The sequence below is a fragment of the Galeopterus variegatus genome, unplaced genomic scaffold, assembly GCF_000696425.1.
Source record: "Galeopterus variegatus unplaced genomic scaffold, G_variegatus-3.0.2 Scaffold3605, whole genome shotgun sequence".
Classification (NCBI taxonomy): domain Eukaryota; kingdom Metazoa; phylum Chordata; class Mammalia; order Dermoptera; family Cynocephalidae; genus Galeopterus; species Galeopterus variegatus.
Genome location: NW_007729716.1, coordinates 122,099 through 142,996, shown reverse-complemented (window position 1 = coordinate 142,996; position 20,898 = coordinate 122,099). Strand labels below are relative to the sequence as shown.

The following is a 20,898-nucleotide window of genomic DNA, read 5'->3' as shown; positions in this document are numbered from 1 at the left end:
TCTACAAGAATGCAAATGGCAGCAGAGGGAGTGAGGAAATAAATGACCCTTCTCCTCTCTTTGATCCCTTGCTGGTGCTCCCCCACTTGGCTATAGCTAATAGGAAGCCATAGAGCAGGAGCCTGTAGACACCTCCCCACACCCCCCTCTGGCGCCTCCCCCTCGGCCATAGCCAGTAGGAAGCCACAGAGCAAGAGCCTGTAGATGCCTCCCCTGACATGGAGTAGGACAGAGGAAGGAACAGGAGGGATGGTTCTTAATACACAGTTCAGGGGAAACTGACTATCCGTTTGGTGAAAATAAAAAGTTATAGCACTACACTTCACTTTTTACCTCCAAACACATTCTTGCGATCCGTTGCCGGACACGGAAAAAAGACAAAAGACAAAAAAAAAAAAAAAAATTTTAAACAGAGCGCTTAAAGAAACCATAGCAAAATATTTGCTCAAGAAAGATCATGTCTTTCTTTCTTACTTTTCTTTTTTATTAAAGTATATTTGACAGATAAAAATTGTATATATTTAGCGTAAATAAAGCACAATGTTTTGATATATGTATATATTGTGAAATGGGTTAAATCAAGCTAATTAACATATCTATCGCTTCACAGACTTATTTTTTGTTATGAGAACATTTAAGATCTACTCTTAGCAATTTTCAGGTATACAATACATTATTATTAAATATAGTCACCATGCTGTACAACACATCTCCCTAACCTACTTATCCTGTCTAACTGAAACTGTGTATACTTTGACCAGCATCTCCCCATACCTCCACCTCCTACTCCCAGCTCCCGGTAACCACCATTCTCTATTTCTATGAATTTTTAGATTCCACATGTAAGTGAGATTATGCACTATTTGGTCTTTCTAAAGCAGAATTGCAAAGGGAAGAACAGATAAGTTTAACAACATAAAAATGTACATGGCAAAAGAATATATGTTATACTTTTTTATCTGGTTATTGCTTATGTAATAAAAGTTAAAGGAGAAAACATACTAGGAGAAATACTTATAATGTATATAACTAAGGGTTATAGAAGTAATATTCTTCATATGTAAGAGAACTCATAAGAAATAAGATTAAAAAAAGAAATAAGGAGAGCAACACTATGAAAAAGTGGACAGAGGACAGAAACAAGCATTTCATAAAGGAGAAATGGGGCTTACAGTCAGCTCATTTGGTTAGAGCACGGTGCTAATAATACCGAGGTCTAGGGTTCAATCCCTGTACTGGCGGCCAGCCACACACCCAAAAAAGGGAGAACTGTAAGGTGCAAATAAATGCATGATTATATATTCAACCCCAACAGTGATCAAAGAAATGCAAACTGTAATATCATTATATCATTTTTGTCCAATTTCACAGAAATCAAAAAGATATTTTTTAAAAATCAAAATGATTAATGATACAGAGTACAAGCAAAGGTTCAGGAAGATAAGCAGTCACACACAGATGGTAGGAATACAAGGGTACTTCAAAACATTCACAGAAAAATAGAATTGAAAGATAATACAAATCTTTCCATGAACTTTTTTTTTTTTTAAAGATGACCGGTAAGGTGATCTTAACCCTCGACTTGGTGTTGTCAGCACCACGCTCAGCCAGTGAGCGAACCGGCCATCCCTATATGGGATCCGAACCCGTGGCCTTGGTGTTATCAGCACCGCACTCTACCGAGTGAGCCACAGGCCGGCCCTTTTCCATGAACTTTTTGAAGTACCCTTGTATAAGGCAGGACCACTTCTGGTGGGTAATTATGTAATATGTATCTCTGACCTTCCAAATCCACATCTAGAAACTTACCCAAAGGGACTATTTGGCAAAGTGTGCTAAGATGCTAAATGGAGCACTGCAGACAACAGCAAGCATTTGGAAGCTGAGTACAGAATGAAAACAATAGCTGACTTGTTTGGCGCCTACTACAGGTGGACATCATGCTAAGCCCTTAACAGACAAATCTCATCCAACCCTCACAACACCCTCAGGAGGCAAACCTCTGATTAGAGGAAGAGGCCAGGCTGTCCAAAGATTCAGTATTGAGAAAGTTACACAGCTCAGTGGGGAGGGGTGTTTCCATGTGTTGGTATTTTCTGAATGTTCTGCAATAATATTCTGAATCGGAAAAACAAATATATAAAGCTCATGAAAACAACTTGAATTCACTGGAAAGGGAATTTATGTTGATTGTACTTTCTAACTGAGCCATTTTAAAGCCAATTTCTTTAAAATAGAACAAAATCACATCACAAAGCTTTACTGACCACACAACATCACATGGACACACAGGTCAGATTTGAAGTTGAATTGCCCTAAGTCTGCTGAACTACTTCTGCAGTACCTGTTTGTGTTTCTCTGAAGTGTAAATGTGGAAGGAAGAAAACAGAAAGTCTCCCAAACGTTCTCATTTTTGTATGACTGACATTTGTAGAGTCCCTTTTAGGCTAAAATGACATGGTTGGAAGCCTCAGTTGAATAGCAGTGAGCCATGCCCACAACATGTGATTTTTTTTCACTTGCTTTAATGTGGAATTCAGCACGTGACCTATTTGGATCCTTACAGATGCCCATGAAATTCCTAAGTTTCTCCAAGAGAGTCTCTCTTTAAAATGCCTGCATTCTTGTAGCTCTAGCACTGAGTAACAGGCAAACTAAATCTTAAAGAAACTATTCTACAAAAGCAACTGAAGACATTTCCACAGTCCCACAGACTCAAAACTCACATCTGAAAGTTCAGACAGCCTTTGAAAATGTGGCATAAAGCCGCTGTTCTTGAATTGTTTTCTACCCAGAAAATCACCTTTCTGGTAAACCTGAGTCCTGAAACACTACCAACTTCCCTTCTCCAACTCCAAAGTAAACCCCAAACTCACAGGGACCAGGACCCGGATTTTAACAAGGTAGCAGTCAGAAAGATCCTGGGTAAAAGGGCTCACTTATGTCAAGCAACTCACGGTCTCTGAGAACAGAGGTCAAATGCAGAAGCTTTCAAAGTATTAACCAATTGCTTTTAAAAGGATAAATTTTGTAGTGGCCAAAATGCTGTAAGATAATTTTTTTTCTTTTCTAAACTAAAAGTAGTCCAAGATAACTCAACTAACAGAATTACTATGAAAGGAAAAGAATTTTCTGAAACATTGTTCATGATGCTGGCTGGGATTAATTCCTATAACCTATGTCTGTGCTGGAATGCTCAGAGACAGGTACCTCCTTCCACCTCATCCCCTCTTTCTCCTCTTAAATGGAAGTTGGAGGTGATTCATTAAAACTTAAACTGATGGAGCTAGGGAGAGGAGGAAGAGGAGGATATTCCAGGAACAGGATGGTCTCCTGGCCCAGCCTAGGGGCATGGCTTCTCCTGGGTGGTTCTGACATGCATCTCTCTCATTTCCCACCTGAAACCCCCACTGACCCACAGGCCCCGAAAGCAGGGCTTGTAGCATCTTCAGCACCCTGCACAGTACCAGGCACAGGTGGACCTATAGTATCTGCTGAACAAGAGAGGAGCCCAGATAGATACCCAGGAATTAGACAGGGGAAAAAAAAACCCCAAACTCTAGTTATTCAAGTATTTAAGGGCAGTAACATCTTCGGTTTACTCTGAAATGCATCACAAAATAAGACAGATCCCTTGAACTTGTTAAGATAAGTGAACAGATATGATGTTGATGGGGGGAGAGGGAGGGGGAGAAAGGAGGAACTGGTAAAGGGACACAAAAATCAACTACATTGTATATTGATAAATTTTAAAAAGTAATAATAATAAGACGGATTGGTGGACAGACACAGAGATGCATACATGGACGGGTATGTCAGAAGACAACCATAGCAAAATGTTAATGGTAGAACCTAGGTAGTAAGTACACAGGGGTTCACTATAAAATTCTTACAATTTTTCAGTAAATTTGGAAACTTTCATAACGAAGTTTTGAGGGGAGAAACTTTGGCTATTCTTCCAAAAACATGGCCTAAATTGGTCACACAATTTAAGATAAAAAATGCTAAAATGGGATATAATTTTTAAATTCCAAAGCACAGACCTTTTGATTTGGCCTCCTGGGCAGGGCCAGCCTGAATTTTGACCTGCCTTCTCCAGGCACCCAGAAGGAGCTTCAGAAGTCACCAGAGATAAGAGCAAGAATATGGGAGCAATGAATGCACAAATTCTTTGTGTAGCTGGCTAAGAAGGGGCTCAGGGTCACCCTGCAGACATCAACTGATACTCGGCCCATTGAGCCTAAGGGATACACAATTTCTGTATTTCCATTTTGAACATTAAGTCCCATGCCCATTGCTTTGAGATTTACCTTGAGGACGACTGAAAAGTCAACATCTTTGGTTTCCTTCAGGCCAAGAGGAATCAGGGGAATCGTAAATGCCTCCCTATAAAGAAAAGAACAAGGTATATGAACACCCCCAAATCAGCCACTATGCACCCCATGGCCTTGCCCCCAGAAGCCCAGCACAGGTCCCCATCCTCTCCTCATGCCAATCTAGCACACACCTGGCTGACAGGCTCATTTCCCATAAAAATAACTCTGGTTATTCCCATCCCTTGGTTCTAAAACTGCCTCTAATAAGCTTCTGGACCACCATCTCGACCCTGACTTATCCCTCCAAACTCAACCCTTCTTCCAGCAACTGTGCTGAAATCCTATCCTGCACCAGGGTCTGTGCCTGGTATGCTCACTTCTCCCCTACCTAGGTACACCAGCCTGCCACACCAGGCCTCCTTGTCAACCCCCAATCCCCATCTCCATCCTGCTCCTCACTCCTCACTGCAGAGGGTCTCACCTCTCTGGCAGTCCTCCAACACTCCCCCACACTCACAACCCTGGGCTCTTAGGGGCTTCCTCCTTTAGGGCAGTCAGTCTACGTTTCCCATCACCTGCACAGGGAATGCCTTAAGAGCAGGGGCCTCATCTGATACCTACGTGTACTTAACTCCCAGCCCCAGGGTCAGACCTTGGCCACTGCTTCCCCTCCACCTCCTCTCCCCCTACTGACCACAGGTCACCCTGGGAGTGCTCCCTGAGCTTGCATTCTTAGGGGCAGGGCCAGCAGGGAGAAAACAGGGCTCAGGCTTTGTTTTGCAAACAGGGGTTTAGCTCCGGACCTGTAACAGGAGACCTCCTTGGGCTGCTCGGCTCAGCTCAGCCTGGAAAAAAGGCCAGGGACACCAGGCAGGATGAGTGGACAATGCAGCTGTAAGCTGAAACTGCCTCTGTGGTGCTCAAAGCAGGCATGACCCACCCCAGGTGCATGGCTTCCCTGAAGCCCGTGGGGAGGGCTGGACGCTGGTGGAAGGAGACAAGGGAAGGCCAGGCCTCAGAGCCTTCCTCTTCTCATGCAAGGTGTCAGTGTGAATCTGCACATCTCTCTCCCCTTCCCAGTGGAACATGAGATTGACTGTCACCACTCTAGAGCCACAGTGACCACTCAAGCGGCCTTCACTGCCTGTCTCTGTGGGAAGCCCCTGCGATAGACATCCCTGCTCTTCAGTATGGCAAATGTGTGTATGAAAAAGCTCACATGTGTTACTACAGTTTGGCCCTGCCTCACCTTGTCAAGGAACTTGGAACTTTTGGGCAAAACTCTGGAATTTACCATATGAGCATAGGCTGGGAGAATCTTCCATTTGCTGTTGCTCTGACTAGGTGTTCCGAACTGTGCGGGGAGCCCACAGGAAAGCCAGCCAGGCACAGGAGAACCAGTGGAGGCATCAGCAGTAATGCCTTCCCTCTGGCTCCAAGAAATGCCCAGGTGCCTTAAGATTACGGATCAGGAAATGCACATTCCAAAGGTAACTCAAAGTTCCCAAGTGTCTTCTTTTGTTAATCTAGGGAACTATTTTCTGAGTTTCCCTGGGGCTCACCTACTCTTTGAGAAGTCTCATTTCCTCACATGAAAAGTATGTAACCCTTCTTTGGAGCTTCTCAAAGTTATTTCTTCTTAAAGACAGGCATTTTTTTCTGAGGTAGCTCACCCTGGGGCAGGAGACTTTCTGAAGGCCACACCTCAATATTCCACCTCCCACAAATACTCCCCTAAGGGATGCTTCTGAATCAGAACATTCATTTCTCAAACATTTAACAGGGAACATTTCTGAAGTGTCTCAGTTGTACCATCTTCTTAGGGAACCCACATGGGTCCCATAATCTCTGATGTAAAAGATTCTAGTTAAGGTGAATTACACTTTTCGCATTCCATCAACAGAATGACCCCGAGTAAGGCTCTGTGGTTGGTAAGAGGCTGACAGGGAGGAAGGCAGGGCAACTCGGGCCCCATCTAGTGGGTCAGCTCTCAAAGCTACCCACAGAAGTGCTTCCAGGGCATCTTTACAGCAGAGCTACCACCCCAGCCCATGTGAGAGATGCCACCTCCCCACCTGGATCCAGACATGCAACTCTCCCATAAAACCATGTCCCAAGGGATCCCAGGACAAGTATCTTTTTGTCAACCACTTCAGAATTTCCCAACAAACTCCATGGGTTCATCCCTTTAACTGTAGCAATGTGCTCAACCCCAAACCTGACTGTTTTCTCACTTCCCAAATTGCAGGCCACTACGCCCTCGGTCCACAACTCCCACCTGGCCTAACTGTATATTACTCCTGATGCAGGCATGTTCTCAGGTTCAGCAAGTGACTGGAAGAAGCATTACCCCCACTTACTCTGTGCTCTGATAGACTCCCACTGAGATGTTGAGCCCCTCCAGCTCTTCCTTGAGCATCTGCAGGTCTGAGTTGACGAAGCTGAGCTCCAAGCGCACTTGCTCCCGCACCTTGTGGTTCGTGGCTGCTCTGTTCAAAGAGAGAGGGAGAGAAGCACCCTCAGCCTCGCATCCCAGCTGCTGGGTGAGCAGACTCAACCCCCAATCTCTGCAGGGAAGCTCTGGGCGCTGCTTGCAGATAAGTGCCAGATGTGATCAGATAAAATGGACCTAGTGACATAGCCAACAACACTGAGCTGCCTGACATGACTCCTAAGAGATCCTTGCAAAGAACCAGCCTGAAGAAGAGAAAAGAAAACTGCTTCTAGTCATTCCACAAAAAGCCATAAATTATCCCCTTTAAAAGAAATGGATGAGAAAATAGAGACAGTAAGGCTTTCCAACTCGGTCTATGAGGCTAATATTACCCTGATCCAAAACCAGAGAAAGACATCACAAGAAAACAAAACAACAGTTCAATATCCTTCATGAATATGTTTGCAAAAATCCTCCACAAAATATCAGCTACTTGAACCTAGCAACATAGAAAAAGGATTATACACATGACAAGTGAGATTGATCCCAGGAATGCAAGGTTGGTTTAACGTTTGAAAATCAATTAATGTAACAAATTATATTATAGAATAAAGGGCAAAAAACACACGGTCATCTCAATAGATCCAGAAAAAAGCAAGTGACAAAATCCAACAGATTCATGATAAAAAATTCTCAGCAAACTAGGAAAAAAAAGAGAACTTACAAAACCTGATAAAGAGCATCTATAAAAAACCACAGCTAACATCACACTAACGGTGAGAGACTGACTGCTTTCCCCTTTGATCAGGAACAAAGCAAAAACGTGTGCTTTTAAAAACTTTTATTTATTTATTTTTTTGGTGGCTGGCCAGTATGGGGATCTGAACTCTTGACACCTTGGTATTATCAGTGCCACACTCTAGTCAAATGAACTAATCAGCCAGCCCCCAAAATGTCTGCTTTGCTGTTTCCAATCAACATTCTAATGGAGGCTCAAGCCAGTAGCTATGAGGCAAATAAAGAAATTAAAGGCATCCAGATTAGAAAGGAATAAGTAAAACTGTCTTTATTCACAGATGACAATATCTTATATGTAGAAAATCCCACGACATCCACAAAGCAAATATTAGAACAAATCAATTTAGCAAGATAACAGAATACAATTCAATGTGCAAAAATCAACTATATTTCTATACACTAGCAATAAACAATCTTGAAATGAAATTAAGAAAACCATTCCATTTACAATAGCATCAAAAAGAATAAAATACTCGAATAAATTTAACAAAGGAAGCACAAGACTTGTACACTGAAAACTACAAAACATTGCTGAGATATTAAATGGAAAGACATTCCATGTTTCTGGTTAGGAAGACTCACTATTGTCAAGGTGTGAAATCTCCCCAATTGATCTATCAATTCAATGCAATCCCAATCAAAAGTCTAGTGAGCTTTTTAGTAGAAATTGACAATCTGATCCTAAAATTTACATGGAAATGCAAAGGACTTAGAATAGCCAAAATAATTTTGAAAAAGAAGAACAAAGTTGGAGAACTTATGCTATTTGATCTTAAAAGTTACAATAAAGCCACAGTAATCAAGCTAGTGTGGTGCTGGCATAAGGATAGGCAATGGAACAAAACAGAGTCCAGAAGTAAAATTTTACACTTATGGTCAATTGATTTTGACAAAAGTATAAGACAGTTCAAGGGGGGAAAGATAGTTTTCAGGTCCCCAAGACCACCCCCACGTTCAGCAATTCACTAGGAGGACTCGCAGGACTCATGGATATGATTTGTTATAGAAAAACTCAAAGAAAAATTGGCAAAGGGAAAGGCACATGGGGTGAAGTTTGGAGGAAACCAGGCACAGGCTTCTAAGAGACCTCTTCCAGTGGATTCACTCAGAATGTGCTTAATGTCCTCCTACCAGGGAAGCTCATTAGAGACTCAGTGACCAGGGTTTTTACTGGGGCCCGATAATGTAAGCCTCGCATAGCATGTTCCGTAATTCCATAATTCCAGAAGGAAAGCAGGTGGTTCAACATAAACCACATCATTTGTACAAACAGGTGAGGCACAATGAGCCACTTTTATCAGTCTGGGAATGATAGTAACTCTTCTAAAATCTAAGTTTCCACACACCAGCCAAGGGCCAATCTTGTAAGCAGGCCTTTCTAAGCATAGCCATCTTCAGGCCTGCTTTGTAAACTCTCTTCTGCAAAAGAGGCAAAAAAATTAACCTCCATCTAAATCTCATACCATACACAAACATTAGGTCAAAATGGGTCACAGACTGCAATATAAGAGCTATACCTCTAAATCTTCTAGAAGAAAATATAGGAGAAAATCTTTACAACCTTGAGTCGGGCAAAATATTCTTAGCTATATACCAAATGCACAATCCATAAAAGAAATCGATCAATTGGACATAGTCAAATTAAAAACTTCTGTACTTCAAAAGACACCATTAAAAAGATGAAAAGACAAGCCACAGACTGGGAGAAAATATTTGCAAACTGTGTATCTGATGGAGGGTTTATATCCAGAATACATAGAGTTCTGTTAATAAAATAATAAAAATACAAACAACTCAATTTTTTTAAATGGGCAAAATATCTGAATAGACATTTTATCAAAGAAGATATACAAATGGCTAAAAGCACAAGATGCTTAATAACATTAAGTCATTAGAGAAACACAAAACCATAATGAGATACCAATACACACCCACTAGATTGGCTATAATAAAAAAGACAGATAAAAACGAATGTTAGTGAGAATGTGGAAAAACTGGAATATAAATAGTAGAGCCACTTTGGAAAACAGTTTAGCAGTTTCTAAAAAAGTTAAACATAAATTTACCATACAACCTAGCAATTCCGCTCCTAGGAACCTACACGAGAGAGATGAACACATGTGCACACAAAGACATGTATATGAATGTCCATAGTAACCAAAAAGTAGAAAAAAATCCAAATGTCCCTTAACTGGTAAAACGTGGTATTTCCTTACGGTGTATTCACAGAACAGAATAGTATTCAGCAATATACAGGAGCAAACTTTACCCAAGTTTTCAAGCCCAGGTTTTGACACCCACTTAAAGGCCTTACAGATCCTTACAGATCTCCCTCATTTTACAGATTAGGAATCAACCACAAAAATAACAGTAACAAGAACACCACGCAGGTACTGAGCTGGGACTGTGCTGAGTCCCATTTCACGGATGAGGAAACCTGAGGTTCATCAGCCAAGAGCTCCAGCCAGCCAGAGAGATGGAATACACGACCACTGCTTCCTCCTCAGCTAAAGAAAATGCAGCCACCTGTCACCTGCTTGCTTCGCTCACCACCTGTCCACCTTTCCTCCAGAGAGCAAAGTGCTAAACCTCTCTCCACTGGGGGCTCTCTCCCCACTTGCCACATACATGATGATGCACATCCTTCTGCTGCCCAGGGAGTTTTGACACGTGCACCTGGGCTCCCCCAGCCAGACAATGACATATTGGAAGCTCAGCTTGGTGAATATCACTCGTTTGGAGATTTGGTTTTTTTGGCCACGATCACCAGTAAGAAATACATTTTATATCACAATGTAATGCATGTGTGCACAAGCACACATGCACACCCTGAAACAAAAGTCTCACAAAAGCCATAGATGTGACACACTCCAACATATTCTACTATATTTTAAATTCTTTTTAAAAAAACTGTTTGCAACTCTCCAATTCTGATTATCTGACAACAAATGGTGTCCAACAATTCAATTAAATTCAGACACCCATTCCCACAGTTAGCACAGACTCTACAGGTTAAGAGTTCAGTCCCATGAGACTGCCCCCACTTCAGGCCCCAGCTGCAAGTCCCAGGGGAGGGGGGATGCCCATACTTCTGACTGACCAGCTATAAATCGGGGCTTCCTACCACTTCCTCCAAACGTTTGATAATTTGCTAGAATGACTCACAGAACTCAGGAAAACACTTTACTTACCTTTCTCGGTTTATTACAAAGTGCATAATTCAGGAGCAGCCAAACGAAGAGACACACAGGGCAAGGTATGTGGGGAAAGGTGCGGAGCTTCCACACCCTCTGTAAGTGGGCAACCCTCCCAGCACCTCAGTGTGTTCACCAGCCTGGAAGCTCCCTGAACCCCATCATTCAGGGGTTTTTATGGATATTTCATTAGGTAGGCATGATTGATTAAATCACTGGCCAATGGTGATTGAACTCAATCTCCAGCTCCTCTCCTCTCTCCATAGGGTAGGGAGGATGGGGGGGGACCTGAAAGTTCCAATAGTCTAATCACGGCTTGGTCTTCCTAAGGATGGGTTCCCATCCTGAAGCTTCCCATCAGGAGTCAGTCATCTAAACATACAGATAGCCTTATCACCCAGGAAATTCCAAGGGTTTTAGGAGCTCTGTGTCAAGAACGCAGGGGGACAAAGACCAAATATTTACTTTTTATCATATTACATCAACCCACTGAATTGATTTCATTACATACCATGTCACGATCTACAGCTTGTAAAATCTTTGCTACAGAGATGTTATTGAGAAAATGACTGTTTCAGTAGCCAATAATATCCACAAGGATCCAGGGAAGAAAATTCTCTCAACCCTCAGTATTGGGAATAGGTTCACTTCTTCTTAGCAATGGGATTTTTTTGGCTAATATGTATAAAATGTGTTCCAAAAAAAAAAAAAAAAAAAAAAAAAAAAAAGCCCTCTATCTCCTGATCTTAGCATTGTACTATGCACTTAATAGGTATTCAATAAATGTGAAGGAAGAAAAAATAAATAAATAAAAAATAAAATGTGTTCCAGATCACATTCCTTTCTTCCTATTGCCTGCCAGGAAGCTCAGAGACAAACTGTGGCTCACCTCTAACAAAGTATGTAGGACTTTGTGGCATGTACTAGCATTACTTCCAGCTAAATCTTTTATTTTTCTTCCTCCCTCATTCACTCCTGCTTTCATCCTATATGTTGTATGAGTGTGTTACAGTGCCACAAATCCATTTTGGAATGAGATAAGAAAAACAATTATACTCCTGGAGGACAAGCCTTCTATTTCTTTGTATTTCTCCTGGAACCTGCTATAGTCCTTTCCACATGACAGAGGCTCAACAAATTTCAGTTCATGGGGAAAAAAATACGGCAGAGTGAAGACTACTTCTAGGCAGTGGGGGAACTGATCAGTTCTCAGCAGCAGAATGGGTCCAACTTGAATATAACAATTGAGACCCTGAGACCCCCAACCTAAATACCTGGAGCACTCAAAATAATGCCAACTCTTGACTTTTCCACCTTTATAAATTAACTTGCCATGTCTCTTCCCTCCTGGCGTGGCAACAATTTGCAATGTAAGATTTGCAGCAAATCAGTGAAAGGCTCTTTGGATGTGGACCTCTTTGTGTGGGTCACTTAGAAATGCTGGCAGCCAGGCAGGGTGTAAGGATTGGTTTCCACAATGCTGACATTTGGGTACAGAGATGATTTAGAAATCAACCCTAGAGTCTGAGCTGTGTTTCTAAGGTGCACCCATTCAAGATGATGGTTGGTGGCTGTGCCCAGCTCTCTCAGCCCAAGCTGGGGTCAATGGACAAAAATAGAACAAATGGCCCAAATTAGGGATTAATTAGTGGGCCAGAGCCTTCGTCTCATCAATACTGGTGCACTGTACCCAGGCTGTCTTTCTGGATGAAAACAAATGGCTTCTATGGGCCTTTTTTCAGCTTTTGCTTGGGTGCGCGCATACTTTGAGGCCCCTGGGGTCTACTAACAGATGGTATAACTAGAGGCTGTTGCTTAAGGCCAGCCAGAATGAAGCAGAGGGTGTTTCAGCCCTTTCGTGCCCAGAGTCTCCCCGCCCTGATTCTCTATGGCCTCCCTCTGGCCTGGACCACCAAGGGAAGGCCTGCTCCCTGGGGTTTTTCATGAAAAGCACACACATAATGTAAGAATCAAGAATCGGGCCAGCCCGGTGGCACACTGGATAAGTGCGCCGCTTGGGAAGCGCGGCGGCGCTCCCGCCCGAGGGTTCGGATCCCACATACAGACTGGTTCCCGCTCACTGGCTGAGCGAGGCGCGGGCACTGGATAGTGCGCCGCTTGGGAAGCGCGGCGGCGCTCCCGCCCGAGGGTTCGGATCCCACATACAGACCGGTTCCCGCTCACTGGCTGAGTGAGGCACGGGAGCAACACCCAGGGTTGCAATCCCGTTGCCGGTCCCCGGTCCGGTACGGGGGCAACACTGAGGGTTGCGATCCGTTGCCGGACACGGAAAAAGACAAAAGACAAAAAAAAAAAAAAAAAGAATGAAAAGGTGTCCCACTTACTCTTTCTGAGGGATCCAGCCACCAAGTGTGAACACAGGAAGGAAGGCCACATTCAACTATTTCCTGTGACTACTGACCACATCCACTCATTCTTTCCCCTAACGTGGAGCCTCTGTGAACTTCTCCACCACACAAAGACCCTGTGTGACAACGACTTCTTTGCCTCAAGTCCAAAATTTCTTTAACTTCCCCATGTTTTGTCTTAAAGAAGTATGTAAATTTTGCATACTGACCCATGTGTCTACATTTGTTTTAGTGTAATTTTTTTCTCTCAAGTCTTTTAATAAAATTGTCTCTCCAGGAACAAGAACCACACTGACCCGGTGACTTGCACCAGCTTCAGACCTTACTGGAGCAGCTGAACCTTAGTCCACCTACTCCCAAATCCTGCTCTGCCAGGAATTCAGGAGGCTGGCACAAGGACTATCCCAGGCCCTTGTGTGGTCATCTGATAAAGCAACAGATCAGCCGCACCGGTAGGACATCTGCTCCCAGCCCATCACTCGGTATGGGAAGGCAGGCCTCAGAGTTGGTGCCAGCCCCAAAAGCTATGCAGGGCTTGTACACCGCACTCCACAAACACGTACCAGTCCCTTCAGAACTGGCAGTGTGAACAGTCATTAATCTCCAGTCATTCTCATTACAGCTGTGGCCACTCCTGTCCTAGAATTTCATGACCCTCCAGTCTAGACGTCACAAACTGGACCGAAGACTGTTGGGAATTGTTCACTTGGCTTTCAGGGTGTTACTTTTTCCTCCTTTAACCAGTTACCAATATTTTAAAATTCAACAATCACAAGATTTAAAAACAGAAACAAAAACAAAACCAAATCTCTCCAGTTTCTCCGGAAAAAAAAGAAATTAGAAGATGTGGCAACCCTGGCCCTGCCCTCCAAGGGACAACAGAAAGGACACATGCTCTGCACTTCACCACAGTCCCTGCCACTCCCTATCACCTCACAGCACTGACCCCAGCCCCATTCATTCATCTCCATGCCCACCTGATTCCCGTAAGCCACTCCTCATCTGGTCCAACAGCTACCAGTGTAAGAGGGGAACCTGAAGCCCAGAGAGGGTAAATGACCTGCCTTGTTCAAAGAACTAGTTAGTTAAAACTGAACTATGTGACTAAACTTTAAATTTCACAAAGGCCATCTCAGTTTCAGAGAAACATCATCACATTTCTACCCCAGCTTTTCTCAAGGGAAGGGAGTTAGGAGAAGAGAGAGAATATTGTCCCTGCTTAGCCTGAAAAAGCACATTTAAAATATCTGATATCTTCCTAATCAAACTCCAGGAAGCTCATGGACTCTTGGCTGATATGGATCAGAGATAGAAAAGACCTTGAAGGGGCACAAAACCTGGCTCCTCACAGTGCTTGCCCAGCTGTGATGCCCCCTTTCCAGTGCAGGTAAGGTTGGGACCCTCATTCCATTCCTGCATTTCTGGGGACATTTTCCCATATGGCCCCCCTGCCCCTGTTCCAACTTCTCTACCTTCATCTGGGGGTTGCAGCAGAATATCTGGGAACTAGAAGACAGACAGGGTAGTAGGGCCCAATTTGTTCGTGAAACTACCCCTTGCCCACAGAAACAGCCATGTAATCTGTTGCCCAGGGATACTGCTGCCAGAGCAGGACTTGGCAAAATGCCCTATTAGTTTTTGGGAAACCATTGGTGCCGGTTGAGTCAGATTAATAAATACCTTTAGGGTTTCCTCTGACAACATTCTCCAGAGAGTGGCACATTGAACTTTTAGGTCACTGCGAGAATGATTAACAACCCCACCCCACCCCCAACCCTGCCAGCTCACGACTGCCAACTTGACAATGAGCTTGAGCCAGGCTTGGGCCTCAGAGAGGCTGTTTGCTGGTGTCATTAACAGAACAAGACAGACAAAACTGCCCTAGTTCCCACTGAGAAACTCAAGTCCCCTGGTCAGAGGCCTCCCTGACCACCCTTTGTCCCTACGGCTGTGCCACCCTGGGTCAACCCCTATCACATTTCCCGTTCATCACGCCCTAGAAAACATCACTCCCTGATCTGATCTGATTTGTTTACTGGTGTACTAAAATCCCCCCTACAAAAAGAGATTAGGAAGCATCATGAAATTGGGCTTCGTCTGAACTGCGGGTAGCCTTGTCCCCCGCACTTCAAACACTGCTGCACTTATGGGGTGCTCAACAAATCCATGAACAGGCAAATCACCTGCAGCCCATGCCTGGGGAGGCCACACCATCAGGGCTGCCCCCTCAGCCACAGAGCTGGTCTGTCTGTCCACCAGAACCAAGGCCACAAAATACAACGCAGTCTTCCCAGCACCACAGCCCAGCAAACAGCAGGAGTCCCCAAATCAGGGCGCCTCTCCCAAGTTTCATAGGCTGCACAAGGTCCTCTGTGCTGTGGACAGCTGACAATTCCCAGGTTCAGACTTGTCTTGGGACAGGGACAGTCAGATATTTTAAAAGCCAAGATGTTAGAATATTTTCCCAGTCTGCTCCAACAACCACCTGCCTTGCACCCAGTTACAAAAGGAGGTGGAGGAGGGGTTCCCAGACACTTTCCTGTCTAGGACCTCATGTCCTCTGCTATTCCATGAGTAACAAAACTACTACAGGTACAGCATTGTCATTCCTGATTAGGTGGCAGGTTCAGGGAATCGCTTATATTATTCTTCCGGACCTCTGCAGTATTTCACAATAAAAATGAATAAAAGTAATTCATGCAGTTGGTAAAAGAGCATTCAAACACTGAAGGGAGTAGAATGAAAAGTAAGAGTCACCTCTACCCCCCATTCCTGGTCTTGCTCCCAAGAGCCAACTCCATTAACACCTTCTTTCTCCGTCCTTCTATGCATATACCAAAGCATACGAGTAAGTCCTTTAAACCACACACACACACACACACACACACACACACACACGCAGGGCATGCCGTCCTGCACCTTTCTTTTCTCCACCTAATATCTCAGAGATCTTTCCTAAGGAGCAAATACAGACCAATTCAGAAATTAATTTACCCCAAGATCATTGTCAGAAACTCTCTTCCTGCTTGACTGAGTGCTCAGGGGAGTGGCCCATTTGGAGGAGCTGATCACGCTGTTTCTGCATGTCTGTGACCACCAGAGACTGAAGGCCCCAGAGTCTTGTGGCTCTTTTACAAACATGCAGTTGGCATATTTGTTTTTCCCAACAACCGCCTGAGAAGCTCTGGGCTCCCCAAGGCCTCCAACAGTGAAGATGACCCACTGGAAATATTCATTATCAATATCCTTGCAGACATATTGGCACGCCCACCCCTGGAATCCCCTCTCCAGGAAGCTCCAAGGGAATCACAGTTCCAAGCAGGCAGACTGAGCCCCTTCCCTGACAGGTTTTTGGGTTCCAGGTCCCTGCAAGCACTCTGTATCTCTTTCTGCCTCCAGGAAGCATCTGTCTCACTTGCCTGTGCAGCAGGCTGGGGCCCACCTCAATACTCAGTGCAAGAGGCGGCATGGGTCTGACAGGAGTCACTCCTAGATCTCTTAAGGAAGAAGAAACGTTGTCCTCTTTGTCAGCAAAAGGAAGCTGGCACATGAAAGGGTGTGGGGAGGGTTTATAGCTGCCTAGACACAGGCAAGGCTTCACTGAGTTCCATGCTTGAAAAGTCACTACTTTACCACCACAGCATAATACTGAGCACCACCAAGAGCCCCTGGCTACAGTGGGCCCCTCTCATTAGAAAGGCAGCCACTGGCAACAGAAATGCCCCATTCCTTCCTTTCTGCCTTCCTTCCTTCATACTACCAAACATTTCTATACCAGGCATACTGTTAGGGAGTGGAGAAAACAGACAAGTCCCACAGAGAGAAGGGAAAACAAACACCAAGACGGCAATTAGACTTCTGATCGACATGGCTGACTGAACTGAGGCCAGATGCCCCACTGTCTACCCCACCCCGCAAGTCCCCAAACACACGAAAAGACTGGGTAAAATACTTATCTTTAACATAACCAAGCTCTGGGCCGAGCCTGTGGCGCACTCGGGAGAGTGTGGCGCTGGGAGCACAGCAGCGCTCCCGCCACGGGTTTGGATCCTATATAGGGATGACCGGTGCGCTCACTGCCTGAGCGCGGTGCGGCCGGTCTCAAAAATGACAAAAAAAAACCCCCAAAAACATAACCAAGCTCTAGGCAAGAAAGGGCTTCCTCTGGGTGCTGGAAATGAGTAGGAAACCCAAAGCTGAAAGAAAGAGACAGCCTTAGGAGTTGAGGGAACTGACAGATAGTCCTCAAGAGAGGCTGGGTGCCCAGCTGAGGCAGCGAAGCCAGAAGACACCTACTTCAGAAGGTTTTCTGCTCCTGTCCTCATCCGCACGGCTTTCAGGATCTGCTGGTTCAAAGCAGCCCTTTGATTCTGCAATCTGCTCCGGCCGGTTTGTGCCAGGGGGTTACAACCCTAAGGGAAAATAAGAGATGCCCCTTCAGAGGTCAGTCACTCTCAAAATGATGACAATATTTAATGGAACAGAAAATGTTTAACTTTAAAAAATAATCTTTTCTGAAAACAAAAGTAATTTCGATATAGAAAATGTATAAAATATTGAAAAGTATAAAGAAAAGTTACTCATAATAACACAACTCCAAAACAGCTACCGTGCACTGGTCTCTTTCCTTCCCATCTACTTTATATGCATGTTACTTTCCACATCAGTGGCGGTATGTTGGGAGTCCCCAATACCACCCCCAAGTTTGGAGATCCCACTAGGAGTTCCAGGTCTGAGCATAGAGTTGTACATTCATGACTAAGGTGATCATAGGGGAAAGGCACAGGCAGTCTGGAGGAATCCATGTGCAGGCTTCCTTAGACTCTCTTCCTCCCTCAACAGGTCACAAGTAGTGCATTCTTCCCAGCAACAAAAACACAGCAACATGTATACGATGTCTCTGTCCAAGTTAGCCCATTAGAGAATCAATGCCCAGGGTTTTTAATTGGGGTTGATCAATAAGGTACCCTCTGCCTAGCACGTACCAAAATTCCAGACTCCCACCATAAACCATTGTTTGCATGTCTGCACCATCAATCTGGGTACGAGGAACCAACCTTATCAGTTAAAGAGCTGTGGAGAAACTCCAAGAGCCAAGTTCCCAAATGCCAGGCAAGGGCCAACCTTGCAAGCAGGCCTTCCTAAGGATAGTAGCCTCAGGCCTGCTGTGTTAACCTTTTCCACACAATGGCACATACAGTTTATCATGTTTTCTCACTTAGTAGTCTATCAATGAATTTTCCTTTATTATGAAATGTTCCTCAAAAAGGTAATTTTAATGATTGTATAATATTGCCTTTTTTTTTTTTTTTAGGACTTATCATTTCCTTATAGCTAGACAGATTGTTTCCAAGTATCTGTTTTTTTATATAATAATTTGGTGCACGTTTTTGAACATGAATCTTTATAAACTTCAAGTTTTTCTTTAAGACATATTTCTAGAACAGATTTAAAGTTTAAACTTCTTTAAAGCTACCTGTGTACCAGCCCAATTTTCTTCCAGAAAAGAAAGGTACACAACCTTTACCCCTGTGACTCCTCTCCCTCACTGTTACTGGGTGAAAGTCTCTTTTGGGAAAACAACAGCTTTATGGAGATATAATTCCACATCATAAAATTCACCCATTTAAAATATACAATTCAGGGCCGGCCCGGTGGCGCACTGCTACAGTGCGCCGCTTGGGAGCATGGTGGCGCTCCCGCCGAGGGTTCGGATCCCACATACAGACCGGTTCCCGCTCACTGGCTGAGCGAGGTGCGGGTGCAGCACCGAGGTTTGCAATCCCGTTGCCGGTCCCGGTCCGGTACGGGCGCGACACTGAGGGTTGCGATCCGTTGCCAGACACGAAAAAAGACAAAAAAAAGGAAAAAAAAAAAAAAATATATATATATATATATATATACAATTCAGTGGTCTTTGTTATATTCAGAGTTATGCAACCATCACCACCACCTGATTTTAGAACATTTTCATCATTCCAAAAAGAAATCAAGTATTCATTAGCAGCCACTTTCCTTTTTGAATTTAGTTTTTATGTATGTATGTATGTACTTATTTATTTATTTAAAGATGACTGGTAAGGGGATCTTAACCCTTGACTTGGTGTTGTCAGCACCAGGCTCTCCCAGTGAGCTAACCGGCCATCCCTATATGGGATCCGAACCCGTGGCCTTGGTGTTATCAGCACCACACTCTCCCGAGTGAGCCACGGACCGGCCCCCACAAATCTTTCTGCCTGCATAGATTTGCTTATTCTGGGCATTCCATATAAATGAAATCATACAATATGTGGCCTTTGTGTCTGGCTTCTTTCACTTAGCGTGATGTTTTAAAGGTTTATCCATGTTGTACTAGGTATCAGAACTTCATTCCTTTTTGTCCCTGAATAATGTTTCATTATATAGAGTACCATCTTTGTTTACCCATTCATTAGCTGATGGACATTCGGGATGTTTTCACTTTTTGCTATTATAAATAAGGCTGCTTATATAAGGTTTTGTATGAATCTGTTTTTGTTTCTTTTGGTTATAGACATGGGAGTGGGACTGCTGGGTCATATGGTTAAATCTTTATTTAACCATTTGAGAAACTACCAGACTATTTTACAAAGTGGCTATACTAAGTTACATACCCACGAACAGTATATGAGGGTTTCAGTTTATTAATATCTCACCAATACTCATTATGGTCTATCTTTTTTATTACAGCTATATAGTGTATGTGGTATCTCATTGCATATGTGCGTGGTTTTTTTGGTGTCAACAAACATTTTAATATGTAGATACATATACACACACACATCATTATGGTTTTGAATTGCATTTCTCTGACAGTTAATAATGTTGAACATCTTTTCATGAGCTTATTGGTCATTTGTATGTCTTCTTTAGGGAAATATCAATTCAAATCCTTTGCCCATGTTTAAACTGGGTTGTAATCTTTGCCAAGTTGATATGGAAAAATAGGTATCTCGTTCTTCCAATTTGCATGCTTTATTATTAGTGAAAGTAAACATTTTTTCATATAATATTGATCACTTGAATTTCTTTTGGGGGGGGGGGTGCGTTTGTTGGCAGCTGGCCTGTACAAGGATCCGAACCTCTGATCTTGGCATTATCGGGCTACGCTCTAACCAACTGAGCTAACTGGCCAGCCCTGAGTTCCTTTTTCAGTGAATTGTCTGCTTCTGTTCTCTGCCCATTATTTCCTGAGGTATGTGTATTGCAATGTTTTATTCTACAAAGTTCAAGATCAGAATAAAAGTTTTGTTTTAACCTAATGGTGTCCTTCCCACCCCAGACAGGTAGAAGAAGCCCTGGTATCTGAGTTAGGACCACATTCCTTTCTGAAGCTTATCTTTAGGTCCTGCCCACTATGGTCACTCCCTGGGAGTGACCTGGCAGGCAGTATTATGTGAAGAGACTGCCCTTTCTCTCCAGCTGCGTCACTGCCACCTCAGCTCTGCACGTACCTAGTTTCCCCCATCTCCACCCAGGCCACACCCTTGGCCTGGACCCTAGGGAGAAGTGGGTTATCTACAGCCCCAACCTTCTCTGGGGGCCCTGTATCAGTGGCCTTTGGACTAGTGGATCAGAAATGAGTTATGTTTCTCTTTCCACAAATATTTCTCATTTTCGCTTCCCAGCAGGTCACCACATGTCCCCCACATAGTCCCCCACCTAATTTTCCCTGTCTCACAAGGACACTTTTCCCTAAGTTCAAATTACACAGATATACACGATCTGAACTAGAATGGATCTCAAAGTTAATATTTTTTTAATTTTAT

At 43.8% G+C, this 20,898-nt stretch overlaps 1 protein-coding gene across 1 annotated transcript in view; it reads right to left on the bottom strand.

Annotated features, from left to right (window-relative positions):
* RHPN2 (rhophilin, Rho GTPase binding protein 2) overlaps window positions 1-17,508 on the bottom strand; it is a 39,973-nt gene extending 22,465 nt beyond the window's left edge. Inside the window, exons 1-3 of the mRNA XM_008585523.1 lie at window positions 17,408-17,508; window positions 6,677-6,805; window positions 4,311-4,386 (exon numbers count right to left, since the gene is read on the bottom strand). Of these exons, the coding sequence (XP_008583745.1) occupies window positions 4,311-4,386; window positions 6,677-6,805; window positions 17,408-17,436 (234 nt within the window). The 5' untranslated portion in view covers window positions 17,437-17,508. The remainder of the gene's footprint in view (window positions 1-4,310; window positions 4,387-6,676; window positions 6,806-17,407) is intronic.
* Between the last annotated feature and the right edge of the window lie 3,390 nt (window positions 17,509-20,898).